At 33.4% G+C, this 16,769-nt stretch overlaps 1 protein-coding gene across 1 annotated transcript; it reads right to left on the reverse strand.

Annotated features, from left to right (window-relative positions):
* Positions 1-559: 559 nt before the first annotated feature.
* LOC119607328 (protein chiffon) lies at positions 560-15,867 on the reverse strand. Its single transcript, XM_037961192.1, has 2 exons — positions 14,839-15,867; positions 560-7,434 (listed from the first exon to the last, which is right to left on the reverse strand). Exon 2 carries the CDS (start codon positions 7,413-7,415, stop codon positions 846-848), a length of 6,570 nt encoding a protein of 2,189 aa, XP_037817120.1. The 5' UTR covers positions 7,416-7,434; positions 14,839-15,867; the 3' UTR covers positions 560-845.
* Between the last annotated feature and the right edge of the window lie 902 nt (positions 15,868-16,769).

A 16,769-nucleotide genomic window follows, 5' to 3' on the forward strand; every position in this document is an offset into this window, starting at 1 on the left:
AATACTTTAGTAAACAGTAAACTTTGGTCTCTATGTTAAAAAAAATCGTTGGCCTGTGTTAATATTTATTTAAATTTACTACTACAAACTACAGAATTAAGTTTTTTTCTTTTCTTTTATAAAATGTTTTGTATTTTGTTATTCTTTTCTTTTTTTTTTAACTAAAAGTACTTTTAAACATTAACTATAGTTTACATTTATAATTATGTTTTGTTTATATATTTATATTTAGTTATATTAACACTATTTTATAGAGAAAAAATATAATTTTACAATTACTACAGAATACAAAGAAAGATATTTGAAAGAAAAAAAAAGAGAAATAATGTTCATTTTGTTTATTTATTTTTATATTTAAAAGGGCGGGTGGAGGAAAACATAATACTCTAACAATTTCCATTAAGAAAAATTAAAAAATTCACGCATAAAAAACATTAAACAAAAAAAAAAAAATAACAAAAAATATTGAAAAATATAATAAGAATTGGAGGGATATTTTTAGTTTTAAACAAAACAAAAAATAATAATAGTATACTTTTAGGAGGCTTAATTAATAATTTTAAATTTATTAATATTTTATTAATGTTTTATTTAATTTAGTTTTATGGTTGTTTTTTTTATACACATTTTAATTTAATTTATAGTTTAGTTTATAATAAATTACAATAAATATAATTTATGTTAAAAAATCTATATGAATACAGTACAACAAGGTTTTATTATAGTAATTTTTTTTGTAAGCTCTTTAGGAATTTTATATATTATTTATTGAGCCTTATTCTTCTTCTATTTTAACATTTACTGCTGTTTCAGTCAAATATGGGTATTAGAATATAACCCTGACCCTATCTACGATAACGAAAACGTCTGAAAGGCGCTCGCAAACGTCGACAGGTGACACGCACTTCTTTCTTTAGAAACTGAGAAATGGCCAAAGATTTGACGGCAGCGGTGGCCGCCTCTGCCGCACAGGTGGCCGCATTAGTGGGAGCATATTTAGAAATATCAAATTTTCTTTTTGGCGTTACAGTGTTTGCCGTTCCGCTAATGTTATTATGGTGGTGGTGATGATGATGATCCTCGTCTTCGTTTAAATTATTTGTTGTTCTTAGTTGGGAATGGGAATTACTTAAATCCATATCGGTATCTAAGCCATCGGAGGAAACTGTGAAAATATCTGAATTATCTCCCGCCTTTTCGCTGGGACTTATGCAACTACCCAAACTGCCATTGAGTTGAGGTGTTCGACGCAGGGCTCTCATAAACGGTGTGATGGGAGTGGAGGTGTGCGCACTATTGGGATTTAATAAGTTGCGCATTTTTTCTACAGGACTTTCGGGCAGACATCGCTGTCGCTTTTCTTGTGGTTCATAGGAATCTTCATCTTCATTTTCTATGATTTTGGGTATAATTTTTTTACATTTCTTATTGAGTTTTTTATTAAACTCCAAACTTTTGGACTGCTCGCGTTTTGTGCCACCATTATGCAGCTGTTCCTCTTCATCGGCCTCTTCAATATCCGCATCGGCATCAGAATCGGCTTTTTGTTCTCTTTTTTGCTGCTGCTGTTCCTCTTCCTCCTCTTCCTCATCATCTTCTATAGAGTCCGCTAATGTTTCATTATCTTCTTCTATAACTCTTTCTTCTTCTTCCTCATCAGCATCCTCTTCTTCCCCCTCCCCCTCCTCATCATCATCATTGGCCGTTTGTGAGTCTTCGTCTAAAGCCATTTGAGAATCTCCCTCCATTAGCATACTTTCCTCATCATTTTCATTAAAAGTTTTACTAAGTTCTACTCTTAACTTCGCATTATCTTCCAATTCATTTTCGGAATCGGGTGGTGTTATAACACCACTTTCTCGGGCATCCTGTTCTTGTGTAGTTTCATCCTCTTCCAAGGCCATATTATCATCCATAACTTCCTGCTTAACAGCGTTTACTTTATTACATTTCTCTTCTCGTATATCGCCATTTTGTAGGAAGTAGATTTTATCTTGCATTGACTGTTGTCGCGTTACCGCCTTCTTTTTGATGGCCTTGGGCCAACCAGTACGATTGGATTTGGGATTTTTACGTTTGCGATAGTATTTACTCATATGCAATGAATTGAATATGCTAAACTTCTTTGATCCACGATCGTGGGCAAGGCCATTATCGCCTTCTTCTTGTAGACGTTCCGAACTTTGGTTGATTAAATCACACAAATCGAAATCACTTGAAAAGTAATCAGTGGCGGGTGGGGTGTTTAGATTGACTTCATTTATAGCATCTGCAGCTGTTTTAATATTTTCTGTAAATTCGTTCATTTCCTCAGCATTTTTCAATTGCTGCTGAACTTCCTCCTCCTCCTCTTGTTCCTCTGGTGGTGTTGTAAGATTACCTGGGGCCGGTGTTAGCAAATCATTTTCATAATCCTTATTTGCCAACGTGAGAAACTTGTCTATTTGCCATTCCAATAATTTAGGATTAACATAATCCGTGGTAGCTTTCTTTAAAGCCTCCATAGCCACATTATCTACATCGAACTCTAAAACTCCCTTCTTAGAACCAGTCTTACGTATGGAGGCCAAAATATCTAGAGGATTTTTGCTTATATTATTATAACCCTTTTGACGGCCTCGTCTACGTCGTCCTCTGGTCACAGCAGAACTTATTGTTGGTGGTGGTACATTGGTGTTGGGAGTATTTGATCGTTGACGCGTTAGAGAAGCAGAGACCGTTGTTGTAGGCTTATGGATGCTACCAAACAAATTAACCACGCTATTCGATCCTCCTCTACCACGTCCTCTACCCGAACGAGGTCTTCCCGTTGTTCTTTGCACAAAGGGTGGCGAATAATCGTATTTATTGCGTCCCCTTCTCATGCGTTTTACCGTCTCTGATATTTCGGTGGCGAATCGTAATTCTTCAATGGGCGTGGCCGCCTGTGATCTTGTTCGGGGTGAGTTTATAACATTGAGAGCGGGGGATTCTGCCGCCGTTTTTCTAGCAGAAGGTGGCGGTGTTTTAGGCGGTTCTTTTTCCAAAACACCCTCACTTGCTCTTAATTTTTCCGCTGCCATTGCCAATACTTTAGTTTCTCTTTCTGTAGGTGTTGTGGGCGGCTCATCTGTCTCCGAATTTGGTTTGCTCAGCGAATCCTGTCGCTGTTTTATTATACAACTAACTAAAGCCAAAGTTGAGGCATGTTCTCGCGGTGATTTTCTGGGCGGCAGTTCCAGATTGGCTAACATTGATAGTTTGGCCAGTTTGGCACCCATTTTCTTCCATTTACGCTCCACCTGAGCATTTGTACTGCTGCCACAGCTGCTGGCATTACTATGGGTAGAACCGGCTCGGTCATGTCTTGAGGGTACATCATCTTGATGCGTTTCTTGCTCTGTTTTAATTTCCACACTACTTCCTGAACTTGCCACTCGACTACTGTCATTGCGCAAACTCTTCACTTGATCTTCGAGTTTTTGACGTTGCATTAGCTCCTGCTGTTCCAATTCCTGGCGATAACGTTGCAACAAGTGCAGTTTTTTGTGTTTATGGGCATAGGATTTGGTTTCTACGTTATGCGCCGAAGACGAGCAATTTGATTTGGAATGTTCTTGATCTTGTTCATGGCTGCTGTTATGTGGATCTTGTTGTTTCGTATCGTGTGCGGAAGACGTTGAACAATTAAGATCTTCCTGAGATTCCAGTGGGTTAGTTTTATTGTTGAGCGACTCTTTAATTTGCGGCTTTAAATCTAGCTGCAAATCTCTGCGCACCTGCAGTTTTTGTGCCCTTTCGTTTCCATGTTTCTGTTGACTATCCTGACACAGCTTGCAGCAAATTTTCGTTTTGTTATTATCCAATAGTGTGGTTTCAAATGGTATAGGTCCCAGCTCGTAGGGCAGTTTTCGATATTTGGTTGAACCAAAATACTCAAAGTATTTTTCTTCACAATTGTCCTGGCGTTTGTAGACCCGATACCATAGATCGGTATCTGGCAGACGTTCAAAGGCATAGCGTATGGCTTTCAAGCGTTCACTTTTGGTGTAGTCGAAATAGCGAGAAGAAGGTGAGGACGAGGACTCCTGTTTTGTAGGCGATGTAACTTTTGTGGGCGATTTCTTGGGAGGTGTTTCAGCAGATTTAGCGGGTTTCGCCGCACTTTTTGTGGGAGTTTTTTCTATAGATAACCTATCGGCTTTCTTCTCCACCACCTTTGGCTTAGTTATCACATTTACTGACTCTTCTTCCGAGTTAGTTTGCAGTTCTAATTGCAACTGGGTGATTAGACGACTTTGACGTCTAGCTAAGCGCTCTTCACGCAACGACAAATTCAGCTGAGCGGGTGATTGTTTAGCTTGTTTAGATTTAGTTGCAGATTTTGCTGCAGCTGTAGAAGTATTAGCTGCTTTTTTGTTTGCTGAAGATTTAGCTTTTCCTTTGGCTGGCTCTACTATGAAATCTTCATCTTTTTCATCATCATCGTCGTCATCGCCATCAATGGTAATGTCGTCATCATCTTCATAGTCTTCCACATCGAAACCTTGTATTAGTTTCTTATTATTATTATTCAAAGACTTTTGAGGCTTTTTATCTGAATCCCCCATCCTATCCTCCAATTTCACAACTGATCTACGGCTACAACGCAATGCTCTGGACGTTGTTTGAGCTGTGTTTTTAGGCAACTCATCTTTGCCATCGTCATCATTATCCTCTTCCTCATCCTCGACAGTTTCATCTTCTGGTTCAGAATCTGAATGTTTAGATTCCTGCTTTATTTGTAGTTTCTTTGATGTTTTAGACTGTTTAGCAGCAGAAGCTGGAGGAGGAGGTGGTGGCAGTTTCGATTTTGTTGTTGTTTCTAACTTTTGTTTGCTTTTGGCTGCCTCAACTGCAGCTTGTAACAAGCGTGTACTTGTAGTGGCTGCTGTTACAATTGCAGTGGCGGTGCGACTACTCTTGCGTGTAGCCTCTGGCAAAACGATTTTATTGGCAACACTTACAACCGCTGTAACATTTTGAGTTTTGTTCATGTTGCTTTGTGTTGATGACGTTAGCGATTTTCTTTTCGTTGTTCCGGTTATTGCTGTTGTAGATTTGTTTGTTTCACTTTTCAGTTGTTCATTTGGCTGGATGGGGGTCTTTGGAAAGCTCTGTTTAAACTCCCCTCCCAACGTTGATCTGGACGAAGAAGAGGAGCATACTTTCGATAATCTTCTCTTTGCCTTGATGATGGCCTTTTTGCCATTGTGCTGCATTTGAGGCGGACTGTGTTTGACAACAAAATCATCATCGTTATCCTGTTCTTCGGATGATGAAGAAGAAGATGATGTTAAAATCTGTTGAGACGATTGTGTTTGCTGAATGCGATCGGAGGTAGTTTGTCGATCGATGTCTGTGGGCAAGTCGCTGGAATCACTGCGTTTTTTGGGAAACATAAAGTTTTCAGCCTCGCCATTTAAAACTTGCAGTTCAGTGGTGCGCACCTTTTTGAATTTCACTATTATCGAGGGAGAACCCACTACTTTAGAGTCATCATTTAAACCAGCCGCTAAACCTTTTCCCCTGGGAGGTGTACAGTTAACTTCAGTGTGGGTTTCTACCACCTTGTACAGAGAATTGGGCGGTAACATGGCACGTATGGGCGGTGAAATAGCAGCTGTAGAAGAAGCCTTTTTCCGCGCCACTGGTGTTTTAACATCCAGTGCTGCTAAAGGTTTCTGAGGACTAGGGGTCTTTGGTGATTTTGCAGCCGTAATAAGCGTGCAATTCTGAAACTTCTCTGAGGAGTGTTTGCCTTTAGTTGATCTTTTGGATTTTTCCCTTAATGTAGGCGAAACCATTTTGGTTTCCACCGACTTGCGTTTGTGTGTCGAAGAGGATTTCTGTGATTCATCATCCTCATCATCATCTTCTTCGTCTTCGTTATCTTCCTCATGTTGTTGTTCCTGTTCATTTTCACTATTTTGCAAGGGATCTTGTTCAATACACATTAGACTTTCGTGATCTACCTCCATTTCTTCTAATTCAGTTTTTATTTCCAGTTTACGATTCTCATCCAAAAATTTATTCACATCGGCCGAAGAGTGTATCAAAGAATCGAGAGCTATAAAATTCTGTGAATTTTTAGCAAAATATTCATGATCTTTTGTTTTCAGATGTATGGTTAAAGCGTCGTATTCTATTTTACATATTTCACAAACGCCACACTGTTTATCGCTAGAATCTTTTTGCTGTTGCGGAGTTTGATTTTTGCACTTGGCTGTTTGTTTCTGGGAGTTGGCTGGTGATTTAATAAGATCGTTGTTGTCTTTATTCTTAAGATTGTTATGATGATTTTGAGATGATTTTGTACGAGATTTACGTGTCATATTGTCAACCAATGCAGCGCCGTCTAAAATTTGGCGATTTGGTTCTATATCCTCAAGCTCTTTGTGGGGAGACAAATCCTTCTTGGGCGACAGTCTAAAAGCACCGTCTTCGCGACTCAATTGGATTTTCGGCCACTCTTGTGGTTTCTTAATTAGATGATAATAGGGACGATAGTTGCGCTTAAGTGATTCAAATTTGATATAGCCACCCTTAAGACTTATAGGTTCTACGGCATAAGACTTGCTATGCGTTTTACTGGAATGATCCAAGTAATCTTTGAGTTCGTGTTGGACTTTTTTGAAAAATCTTAAAGCGGTTTCACACTGCCAAACCACATAAGGTAGAGGTGGTGTAGCATTATTAGACAAACTTTGCTTATGTTTGAGCGGTGTAACGGAGCTGTTTTGTTCTAAAGCATTTACCTTGCTCTGAGAAGGATGATGATGACTGGTGGTGGGCGTGGAGACGTTTATAGTACTCAATCTACGCGCTCGATTTAATATGGCATCTGCTCTTGAATTCCTAATGGGTTTCTTGTTGCTGGCAAGTCCATTATTTGGTTTCGATGAGTCGACTAGGCAATCCAACGAGTAGGGCGTCTGTGGGGTCTGTGGTGTTTGGGGCGTTTGTGGTGTACCCGGACAACTTGAGTTGTTGTTGTTGGTATTATTGCTAGCACTATTTGTCGCCGCTGCAATAGGTTTGTCAGTCACAAAATGTGTTACACTGGGTGTAAGAAAAAACTCTAGTGAACCACCCAAAAGTTTAATTTGTTCCTCTATACGTTTGGTAAGTTGATGATCTCGTATATCCAAGTAAAATTTAAAATGACACAAAGGTTTCTTACATTTGACTACTTTTACAGCAGGACTGCGTTTTGTAACATCCGATGCAGTTCTGGCAGTGGCTGCTGCTGCTGTAGTTGTTGGGGTTTGTTGTAATACAGATGCAGAGGCTGTTGTTGCGTTCCTGCTAGTAGGTGTTGTTGGCAATTGTTGCTGCTGCTGTTGTTGCTGAATTTTAAATTTGCATTTACTGTTGATTTCCGATTGTGGTTGCATACCTTTAAGCGCAATATGGCTATTTCGTTTCATATTTGTTGCACATATAATATTTTATAAGGATACACAAGGAAGTCGTTTTACATATTATTTTAGCAATGACAGTGGCGCAATTATTTGTTTTTTTAGTTAATTAAAAAGCCGCATACGTTTGTGTTTTTTGTTGGGTGAAAAAAGAGAAGAGCAGAAAAAATACAAAAATCGTAATCAGTTATAAAATTTCCAAACATTTTCTTAACAAAAAAAAAAATCTTAATTTTAAATTGTTAGTACAAAAAATTGCACAATTGAACAGAAAAAGCCAAACTCACACGACGCACGCGCACACACCTTCCTACCAAATGAGATGAAATTGAAATAAGGAATGAAATAAAAGAAGAAAGAAGAGGAGCCAAAAAATCTGGACACACACGCACACTATAACATATAGAAACAAAGAAAGACAGATGTTCAAGATCATCCCTTGCTACCGCAAAAAACAATAGATAATTCAAACATCTGATCCTGTAAAGGATAATAGAGTAAACAGATATACAACTCTGTAAGGGGTGAATATAATTTAAAATTCACCTTTAACAACTGCTAACAGATTTAAAAATGTATGTATGAGGACATGATACAATTAATATTATTAAGTGTACACTGGTATGAAGATTGTTTTGAAAATTATTGATTTAATTGTTAATGGTTTTTTGAAATAGAGATATAAGCATGTTCAATGTTATGCCCAAAATATAAATTTTGAAATAGTACAACTTATACCAGGCAGAGTACTTTCCTGGTTTAAAAGTATAAATTTAATTGTTTCGCTGGACAATAAACTAGACTATAGACTTGACTACTGAAAAGATCACAGACTGGATTATTGGATAAACTAAAGACTAGATTATAGACAAGAATAAAGACAAGAATAAAGACTAGATTATAGACTAGTCTATAGACTAGACCATAGACTATAGACTAAACTATAGACTAGTCTATAGACTAGACCATAGACTAGACTATAGACTAGACTATAGACTAATCTATAGACTAGACTATAGACTAGATTATAGACTAGACTATAGACTAGACTATAGACTAGACTATAGACTAGACTGTAGACTAGACTATAGACTAGACTATAGTCTAGCCTATAGACTAGACTATTCACTAGACTATAGACTAGACTATAGACTAGACTATAGACTAGACTATAGACTAGACTATAGACTAGACTATAGACTAGACTATAGACAAGACTATAGACTAGACTATAGACTAGACTAGACTATAGACTAGACTATAGACTAGACTTTAGACTAGACTATAGACTAGACTATAGACTAGACTAGACTATAGACTAGACTATAGACTAGACTATAGACTAGACTATAGACTAGACTATAGACTAGACTATAGACTAGACTATAGACTAGACTATAGACTAGACTATTGACTAGACTATTGACTAGACTATTGACTAGACTATAGACTAGACTATAGACTATACTATAGACTAGACTATAGACTAGACTATAGACTAGACTATGGACTAGACTATAGACTAGACTATAGACTAGACTATGGGCTAGACTATAGACTAGACTATGGGCTAGACTATAGACTAGACTATAGACTAGACTATAGACTAGACTATAGACTAGACTATAGACTATACTACAGACTAGACTATAGACTAGACTATAGACTAGACTATAGACTAGACTATAGACTAGACTATAGACTAGACTATTGACTAGACTATAGACTAGACTATAAACTAGACTATAGACTACACTATGGACTAGACTATAGACTAGACTATGGACTAGACTATGGACTAGACTATAGACTAGACTATAGACTAGACCATAGACTAGACTATAGACTAGACTATAGACTAGACTAGACTATAGACTAGACTATAGACTAGACTATAGACTAGACTATAGACTATAGTCTATAGACTAGACTATAGACTAGACTATAGACTAGACTATAGACTAGACTATAGACTAGACTATAGACTAGACTATAGACTAGACTATAGACTAGACTATAGACTAGACTATAGACTAGACTATAGACTAGACTATAGACTAGACTAGACTAGACTATAGACTAGACTATAGACTAGACTATAGACTAGACTATAGACTAGACTATAGACTAGACTATAGACTAGACTATAGACTAGACTATAGACTAGACTATAGACTAGACTATAGACTAGACTATAGACTAGACTATAGACTAGACTATAGACTAGACTATAGACTAGACTATAGACTAGACTATAGACTAGACTATAGACTAGACTATAGACTAGACTATAGACTAGACTATAGACTAGACTATAGACTAGACTATAGACTAGACTATAGACTAGACTATAGACTAGACTATAGACTAGACTATAGACTAGACTACAGACTAGACTATAGACTAGACTATAGACTAGACTATAGACTAGACTATAGACTAGACTATAGACTAGACTATAGACTAGATTAGACTATAGACTAGACTATAGACTAGACTATAGACTAGACTATAGACTAGACTATAGACTAGACTAAAGACTAGACTAAAGACTAGACTATAGACTAGACTATAGACTAGACTATAGACTAGACTATAGACTAGACTATAGACTACACTATAGACTAGACTATAGACTAGACTATAGACTAGACTATAGACTAGTCTATAGACTAGACTATAGACTACACTATAGACTAGACTATAGACTAGACTATAGACTAGACTATAGACTAGACTATAGACTAGACTATAGACTAGACTATAGACTAGACTATAGACTAGACTATAGACTAGACTATAGACTAGACTATAGACTAGACTATAGACTAGACTATAGACTAGACTATAGACTAGACTATAGACTAGACTATAGACTAGACTATAGACTAGACTATAGACTAGACAAGACTAGACTAGACAAGACTAGAATATAGACTAGAATATAGACTAGACTACAGACTAGACTATAGACTAGACTATAGACTAGACTATAGACTAGACTATAGACTAGGCTATAGACTAGACTATAGACTAGGCTATAGAGTAGACTATAGACTAGACTATAAATTAGACAAATTAGACTATAAATTAGACAAATTAGACAAGACTATAGTCTAGTCTATAGACTCGACTATAGACTTGACTATAGACTTGACTACAAACTAGACTACAGACTAGACTATGAACTAGATTATAGACTAGACGATAGAATGGAATATAGAATAAACAATACACTACTCTATAAACTAGAAAGAGAAATAAAAAGTGAATAAAGTTCGCAAAAGTCTAACGTTTCAAAATTGTAAAAAGTTGATTTTTCGACTTTTTGTAAATTAAATTATTAAAAATCAACTTTTTGCAGTTTTAAATTGATCCCAGATATAAAATTATAGATTTATATTATTTGTGTATAGAGAAAAAAACATTATACGTTTAAAATACATACATATTGAAATATGTACATGTGTAACTAAATACATATGTATGTACAAAGAATATTTTGTATTTACATTTGCTTATAGAATTAAAGGTATGATGTGCATCTACCATTTATCAATGTATATTCATACATAGAGAATTACATAGAGTTTTTATAACAACTATTAAAACCATTGAAATTATTATAATATAAATTACATACTAAATAATTCCATTAGGTTGGAACAGAAATGTGGAGTTATTATGATTCTAGTATAAAAACGTTTTCCTTTAACATTTGAAGCACTCTATTAAACATTCAATGATATGTATCTATGTATATACTAAATACTTATGTACATATTTAAATTTGATTATACATAACATTTGTCTTTAAGGTTTTATTGTGTTTATTAAATTTATTGATTTTTAGTTACCAGGTTATAAGTTAAATTAAAGAAGGAGTTAAATGTGAAACAATTTTTTTTCAAAAACTACAAAAGTGGGCTAAGGATAGTGTGGCCCATGAATATTTTAGAATAAAATGTATACTAATTGTTGGGAAAACTAAAAAACAGACTATAGGATTAGCAAACTTTATATTTAAATACATTTTTTTGATTTTCCTGTTTATATTTCTCTAGGTTATAAAAACAATAGCAATAACTGACCTATACGAATATTTTAGCTATTAACAGCAATAGTTTTCTAGAAAATTGTAAAAGAATAAGTTCAAATTTGATTTTCCATTTAAATAATACCGTTACATTTTCAATTCCTATATGGGGAATAGTAAATAAATATGTAAACGAAACTAATCATAAAAAAATAACTAAATAAAAAAATTTTGTAAATACAAAAAATAAATATACAAATAAAATTCATGAATGTTGCAAAATGCATACTTGATTAGATAAGCAAACTAAAATAGAAATAAATACATAAAATATTGAATGCATTGTCGCCGGCGGGTAGGTTGGGGTGTCAGAAAAGAACACAAGGCACAATGGAAAATACAACAATTTAAAACAAAATTTGCAAAAATTTTAAAGAAATATACAAAAAAGGAACAATAGAAATTTCAGTGAAAATTAAAGAATTTATAAACAAATTTTACAAATTTAATTTAAATTTTGTTTAAAAATTTTAAGAAGAATGGTATAAGTTTGAATGAAAAGAAGATTTTGAAAAAGCAAATATACCTATTATAAGAAAACATATTTCACCTTAGAGGTGAAAACAAGTGTTGTGGTTTCTGATGATAATTTTCGTTTGTGTCTTTTTTACGTTTCAACGTATTCAGTCCTAGTTTAGTTTCATTTCAGTTTTAGTTTACATACTTCTAGTTCAAATTTAGTTCTATTTCAGTTATTTCTTTAGTCAACTTAACTAAATTGTGTAAAAATGTCTGTAAGTAGGACGGTTAAAAAGTCGACTTTTCATAAGATATAAAATCATTTGTTTAAATCGGACTAAATATTTAGAAATTACTTTAAATTTTTCGAAATTCCTCCACTGTATTTGAGAAAATACTGAAAATAAACAAGAATATGTACAAAAAAATAAGAGTATGATACAGAATATTGAAAATGAAGAAGTTTGTGGTGGTATTTTTAACGTCTAGTATAAATGTTGTAGTTATTCATACTTCCATCATACAAATGAACGGTTTGTCTGTCGTATTTGGTTGTAGGCAAGCAAGCAGTCAGACAGTCATTTCGTTTATCATTCTTGCCTGTTTATTTTTTATACCTACTACATTCATACATATGTACATCAGTCTTGTAGATGTTCGAATTTGTACGAAAAAAAGTAAAATAACAAAAAATATACCAGTCAGACAGAGAAAATTAAAATCTTGAAATATTTTTAGTATTAAATATAATCATGGGCTTTTTATCCTATCAAAAACTTATTTTTTTATTATATTATAGCATATATATACTAATGTATGAACTAATCTATTGACTGATTTATGATCTAGTCTATTGAGTAGTTTAATGAGTTATTTATTGACTAGTATAAAAACTAATATGTTAACAAGTCTATTGTGTAGTGTATTGAAAAAAGTACAATAGTACTGCATTTTCCAGCTCCGTATGTGCGTTCATTCTGAAGCTGCTATAAAATATATTTGTTTGTTTGCATTTCTTGTATTTTGTTCCATCCTTTAAAGGCAGCGCAAAAATGTGAATAGAAATCTTTATTTTTTGTCATAGCAAAAGTTTCTTAGTCATCAAATATTCGCATTTACGTTTATTTTTAATTTAAAATAAATAACAGGATTGAATATAATTCTGTGTGAAAGTAAAATGTAAGATAATTTCTAAATGGTTAAAATTTCCTCTCTACAAAAGTCAAACTTAAAGGAAATCATAGCCGCCCTAAAATTATAAATTTCTTTCGATTTATAAGAAATGTCCCCACTGTGCTACAATTATTTGCTGTTAAAAAAAAAGAACACGCTTGATAAGCAACATTATTAACTCACCACAGGCAGAGTTGCATTAACCTAATTATAAACGAAACTATTAGCAACACTGTTTAAACTTAATAAACTGGCGCACTAACAAATGAAACACCAACAAAAAGGAATTAAAGTAAATAAAACCGGAAAAAAAGAAAGTACAAAGAAATAAAAAAATAATGAAAACTAAATAATTAACAAATTAGAATACACCACTGTCAAAGTAAAATAATAAAATAAATCGATGGCAAAAACGAGAATTTGCCAAACAAAATAACAAGTAAAATAAAAGGAAAGAAGAAAATGGTATAGAAAAACAAAGTAAAATAACACAGAATATAGCAATAATATGTAGAAATGGAAAGAACCTGAGAATACACGTATACGGTTTGGCTGCTACTAAGCTTTGTGTTATTTTAAATAAAACCGAGAAAAAATTTACAAAAAAAGAAAAAAATGAAATTTGTTGACGTCGCCACAACGAGCAGTAAGAACTAAAAAACACAGAATACAAATGAAAAAAAAAAAAAAAAACTCCACAATCTCTAGCGAAGTAACGATGTGTGTTTCATACATTTTTCAGTTTTATTTTTGTAAGGTTGTGGAAGTACACAATGAAAAAAAAAAACAAAATAAAAACGAAGCAAAAAATAAAAAAATATTTATGTACATATGTAGTTGCTTTACTTATTTTGAGGACGGTTGGTTGGTTGGCTGGCGGTTTGCTGGTTTCGTTGCTTAGTTAGAGGTACAATTGTATGTAGTATAGAGGGTCGGACGGACGGACAGACGTATGTACAAACCGACAGACAGATCTGAAAACAAAATTGCTTGTGTGCTCATGTTGTTATTATTGTTGCTGTTTTAGTAGTTTAATATCTGTTTCTGTGCTTGTACATATACCTTGACTATACACACATAAACTACATACTCATCAGCCAGCCGGCTTTATATACAGATATTAAAAAAATGGAAAAAATATCGAAAAAAACGACAAACATTAGCTCAACCTTACTACAATATACTTGCAGCAGCAGTAATAGCTGAAAACATTTGCTTATTTATTCCAACACAATATACAGACAGACAGTTGGTTGGATATTAACAAAGTGCTTATTTCTTTTTTAAGTTTTTTTGTTCATCACACTACTATACACAAGATTTTTATAGACATTCAGCTTTTTTATATTTTGTGGAAAAGTTTCTATAAAAAAACATTTATACCTATGCTGTTTAAATGTGTTTTTTAATTAAAGTACGATTATATTTAGTTTATGTGCAAAAAAATGATTGAGGTTATAAATGAAAAGAATGAAATAAACAAAATAATGAAAAAACAAAAACAGTTTTTGTTTACAATCAACACAACACACACTCTCTCTCTCTTTCACTCCCTCTCATGCAATATGAAGCAACTCACTCACTCTCTTACTTTGTATATAACGCTAATTAAACACTAAATATAATGATTTTTTCATTATCAATAAATCGTGTAAGAATTTGTTAGCTTACCTTTTAAAAATTCTTTGAGTTGTGTGGCAGATATATTTCTGTAGCCCAATTCATTTAAATAATGCAAAATGGCGCGTGCATCCAAAGGCAAATGTGACATTTTCTTATGGGGGCCTCACTTTACACTTCTCCTACATTGATTTCGTAAAATGAAAAACAACAACAATACAACATTCGTATACAAAAACATCCAAACAAACAAAAAGAAAGTCCCCACACAATTGTTGTTTTTTTTTCAGCCTTTGCTGCTGCTACTGTTGTTGTTGCTGCCGTTCCGTTGTTTAAATTTAATACATTCGTATGATTCGCATATACACTCGCTCACTTACGAGCCAAGCAAAGGAAAGAAATAAATTGAATTTGTATTCTTTGTAATATTTCTGGTTATTTTTATAGAAAATGGTTGGTTACATTTATTTGCACTTTGTTGGCATGTACATACATTTGTAGTTTATATATTTAGTTTCCAACAATTACACTGTTTTTTTAAGTAATGTATATTTTTATTTGATTTGCTATTCTCTTTAAATTCATCACTTCTTTTTGCTTGCTCTTTGTTTTTTTTTTAATGCCTAGTCTTTTTTACTATGTTTTTTACCAAAAAAATTTTTTTGTTAAACGTTTTTTAATTTCGTAATTTTATCTATAGTTTTTTTCAATGAAACGTAGCAGTTTTTATTTTCAACAACGAACGTAACACTTTAATTATTTTTTCTTCGCTATTTAAAAAATGGTTTCTTTTTAAACGCACACATTTAGGTATAATTTTTTTCTTGCCTTTGGCTTGGTCTTTGTCACTGTGAAGTTTTTTCACCGTTTTTTAGCTGTAATTCTAATAACAATTAAGCTAATTTATTGGTTTTCTGAAAATCTTATGCAATCTTTAGGTATTAGCAGTTTTTCATAAGTTTTTTCTTTTAATTTACTGTAGTTTTATTTAATTTTAATTAAAAATGTGTAGTAGGTAAAAATTTTTCCTATCGTCGTTTCGTTTCGGTTTGACGCTCGTTTTTCTTGTATTATCTTTTGCTTTTACTTTTCGTTCTTTGATTGGTGGTGAATATAATTGAGGTGGTTGACTTAAGTTCACCTCTCGATATTCCTTTTCCGTAAATTTGCTATAGGGTTGCATTTGATGGTACAGAGTTGTATTTATACATTTTAAGTGAAAATAATATATTTTTTTGTATAGTGAAATATCGTTTACATATTGTGTTTCGATATAATTATTAATTCATGGGTCGTTTAGGATTAAGTGATTTTCGGAAATTGACTTCATATGGGAGCGATATGGTACGATCCGTAAAAATTGCATAGGATGATTTGTTTACATACAATTTCTATTAATATTAGATTTATAGTATAATATTTTGCCGTAATACCCATATTCTAGCGGAAGTTTTTAACAAGAAATCCATTTTCCGGAGGCATGTAAATTTGTATGAGAACTATATACAATTTTGAACCGACTCTAAAAAAATAGCTTCAATTGTTTTGGAATTCTACTCATATCTCTGTTATTTACGGAGCGATTCTCCTGATTTTAAATATCGAATCTCAAAATCATGTCTGATAAAATTGTTTAAGATTAGGATACAGCAGAAATGGGATTTCCTGAAAACTGATTTCAACAAACATACGAACAGACGACAAGGCTAAATTGACACTGCTATCTATAAGTGTCCGGAACTTATATTGTGGGCATAACAAACGGAATGACAAACTTATATACATACACCCTTCTAAAGATGCTGAAAAGTAAAAATATAGGCTTTATTTTACAATAAAAACTTCAACAAACGATATCTCAGTAAATACAAAAGATTTTTAGGACATTTCACACGAATACTTGTGACATATAATAAGTTTGTCTTAAAATGAAGGCAAAATGTAGGAAAAAATCATTTTTTTCTAAATGTTTCAAGCTTTAG

The sequence above is a fragment of the Lucilia sericata genome, unplaced genomic scaffold (assembly GCF_015586225.1).
Source record: "Lucilia sericata isolate MDLA Ls3-8-SP2 unplaced genomic scaffold, ASM1558622v1 Contig000687F_arrow, whole genome shotgun sequence".
Taxonomy (NCBI): Eukaryota; Metazoa; Arthropoda; class Insecta; order Diptera; family Calliphoridae; genus Lucilia; species Lucilia sericata.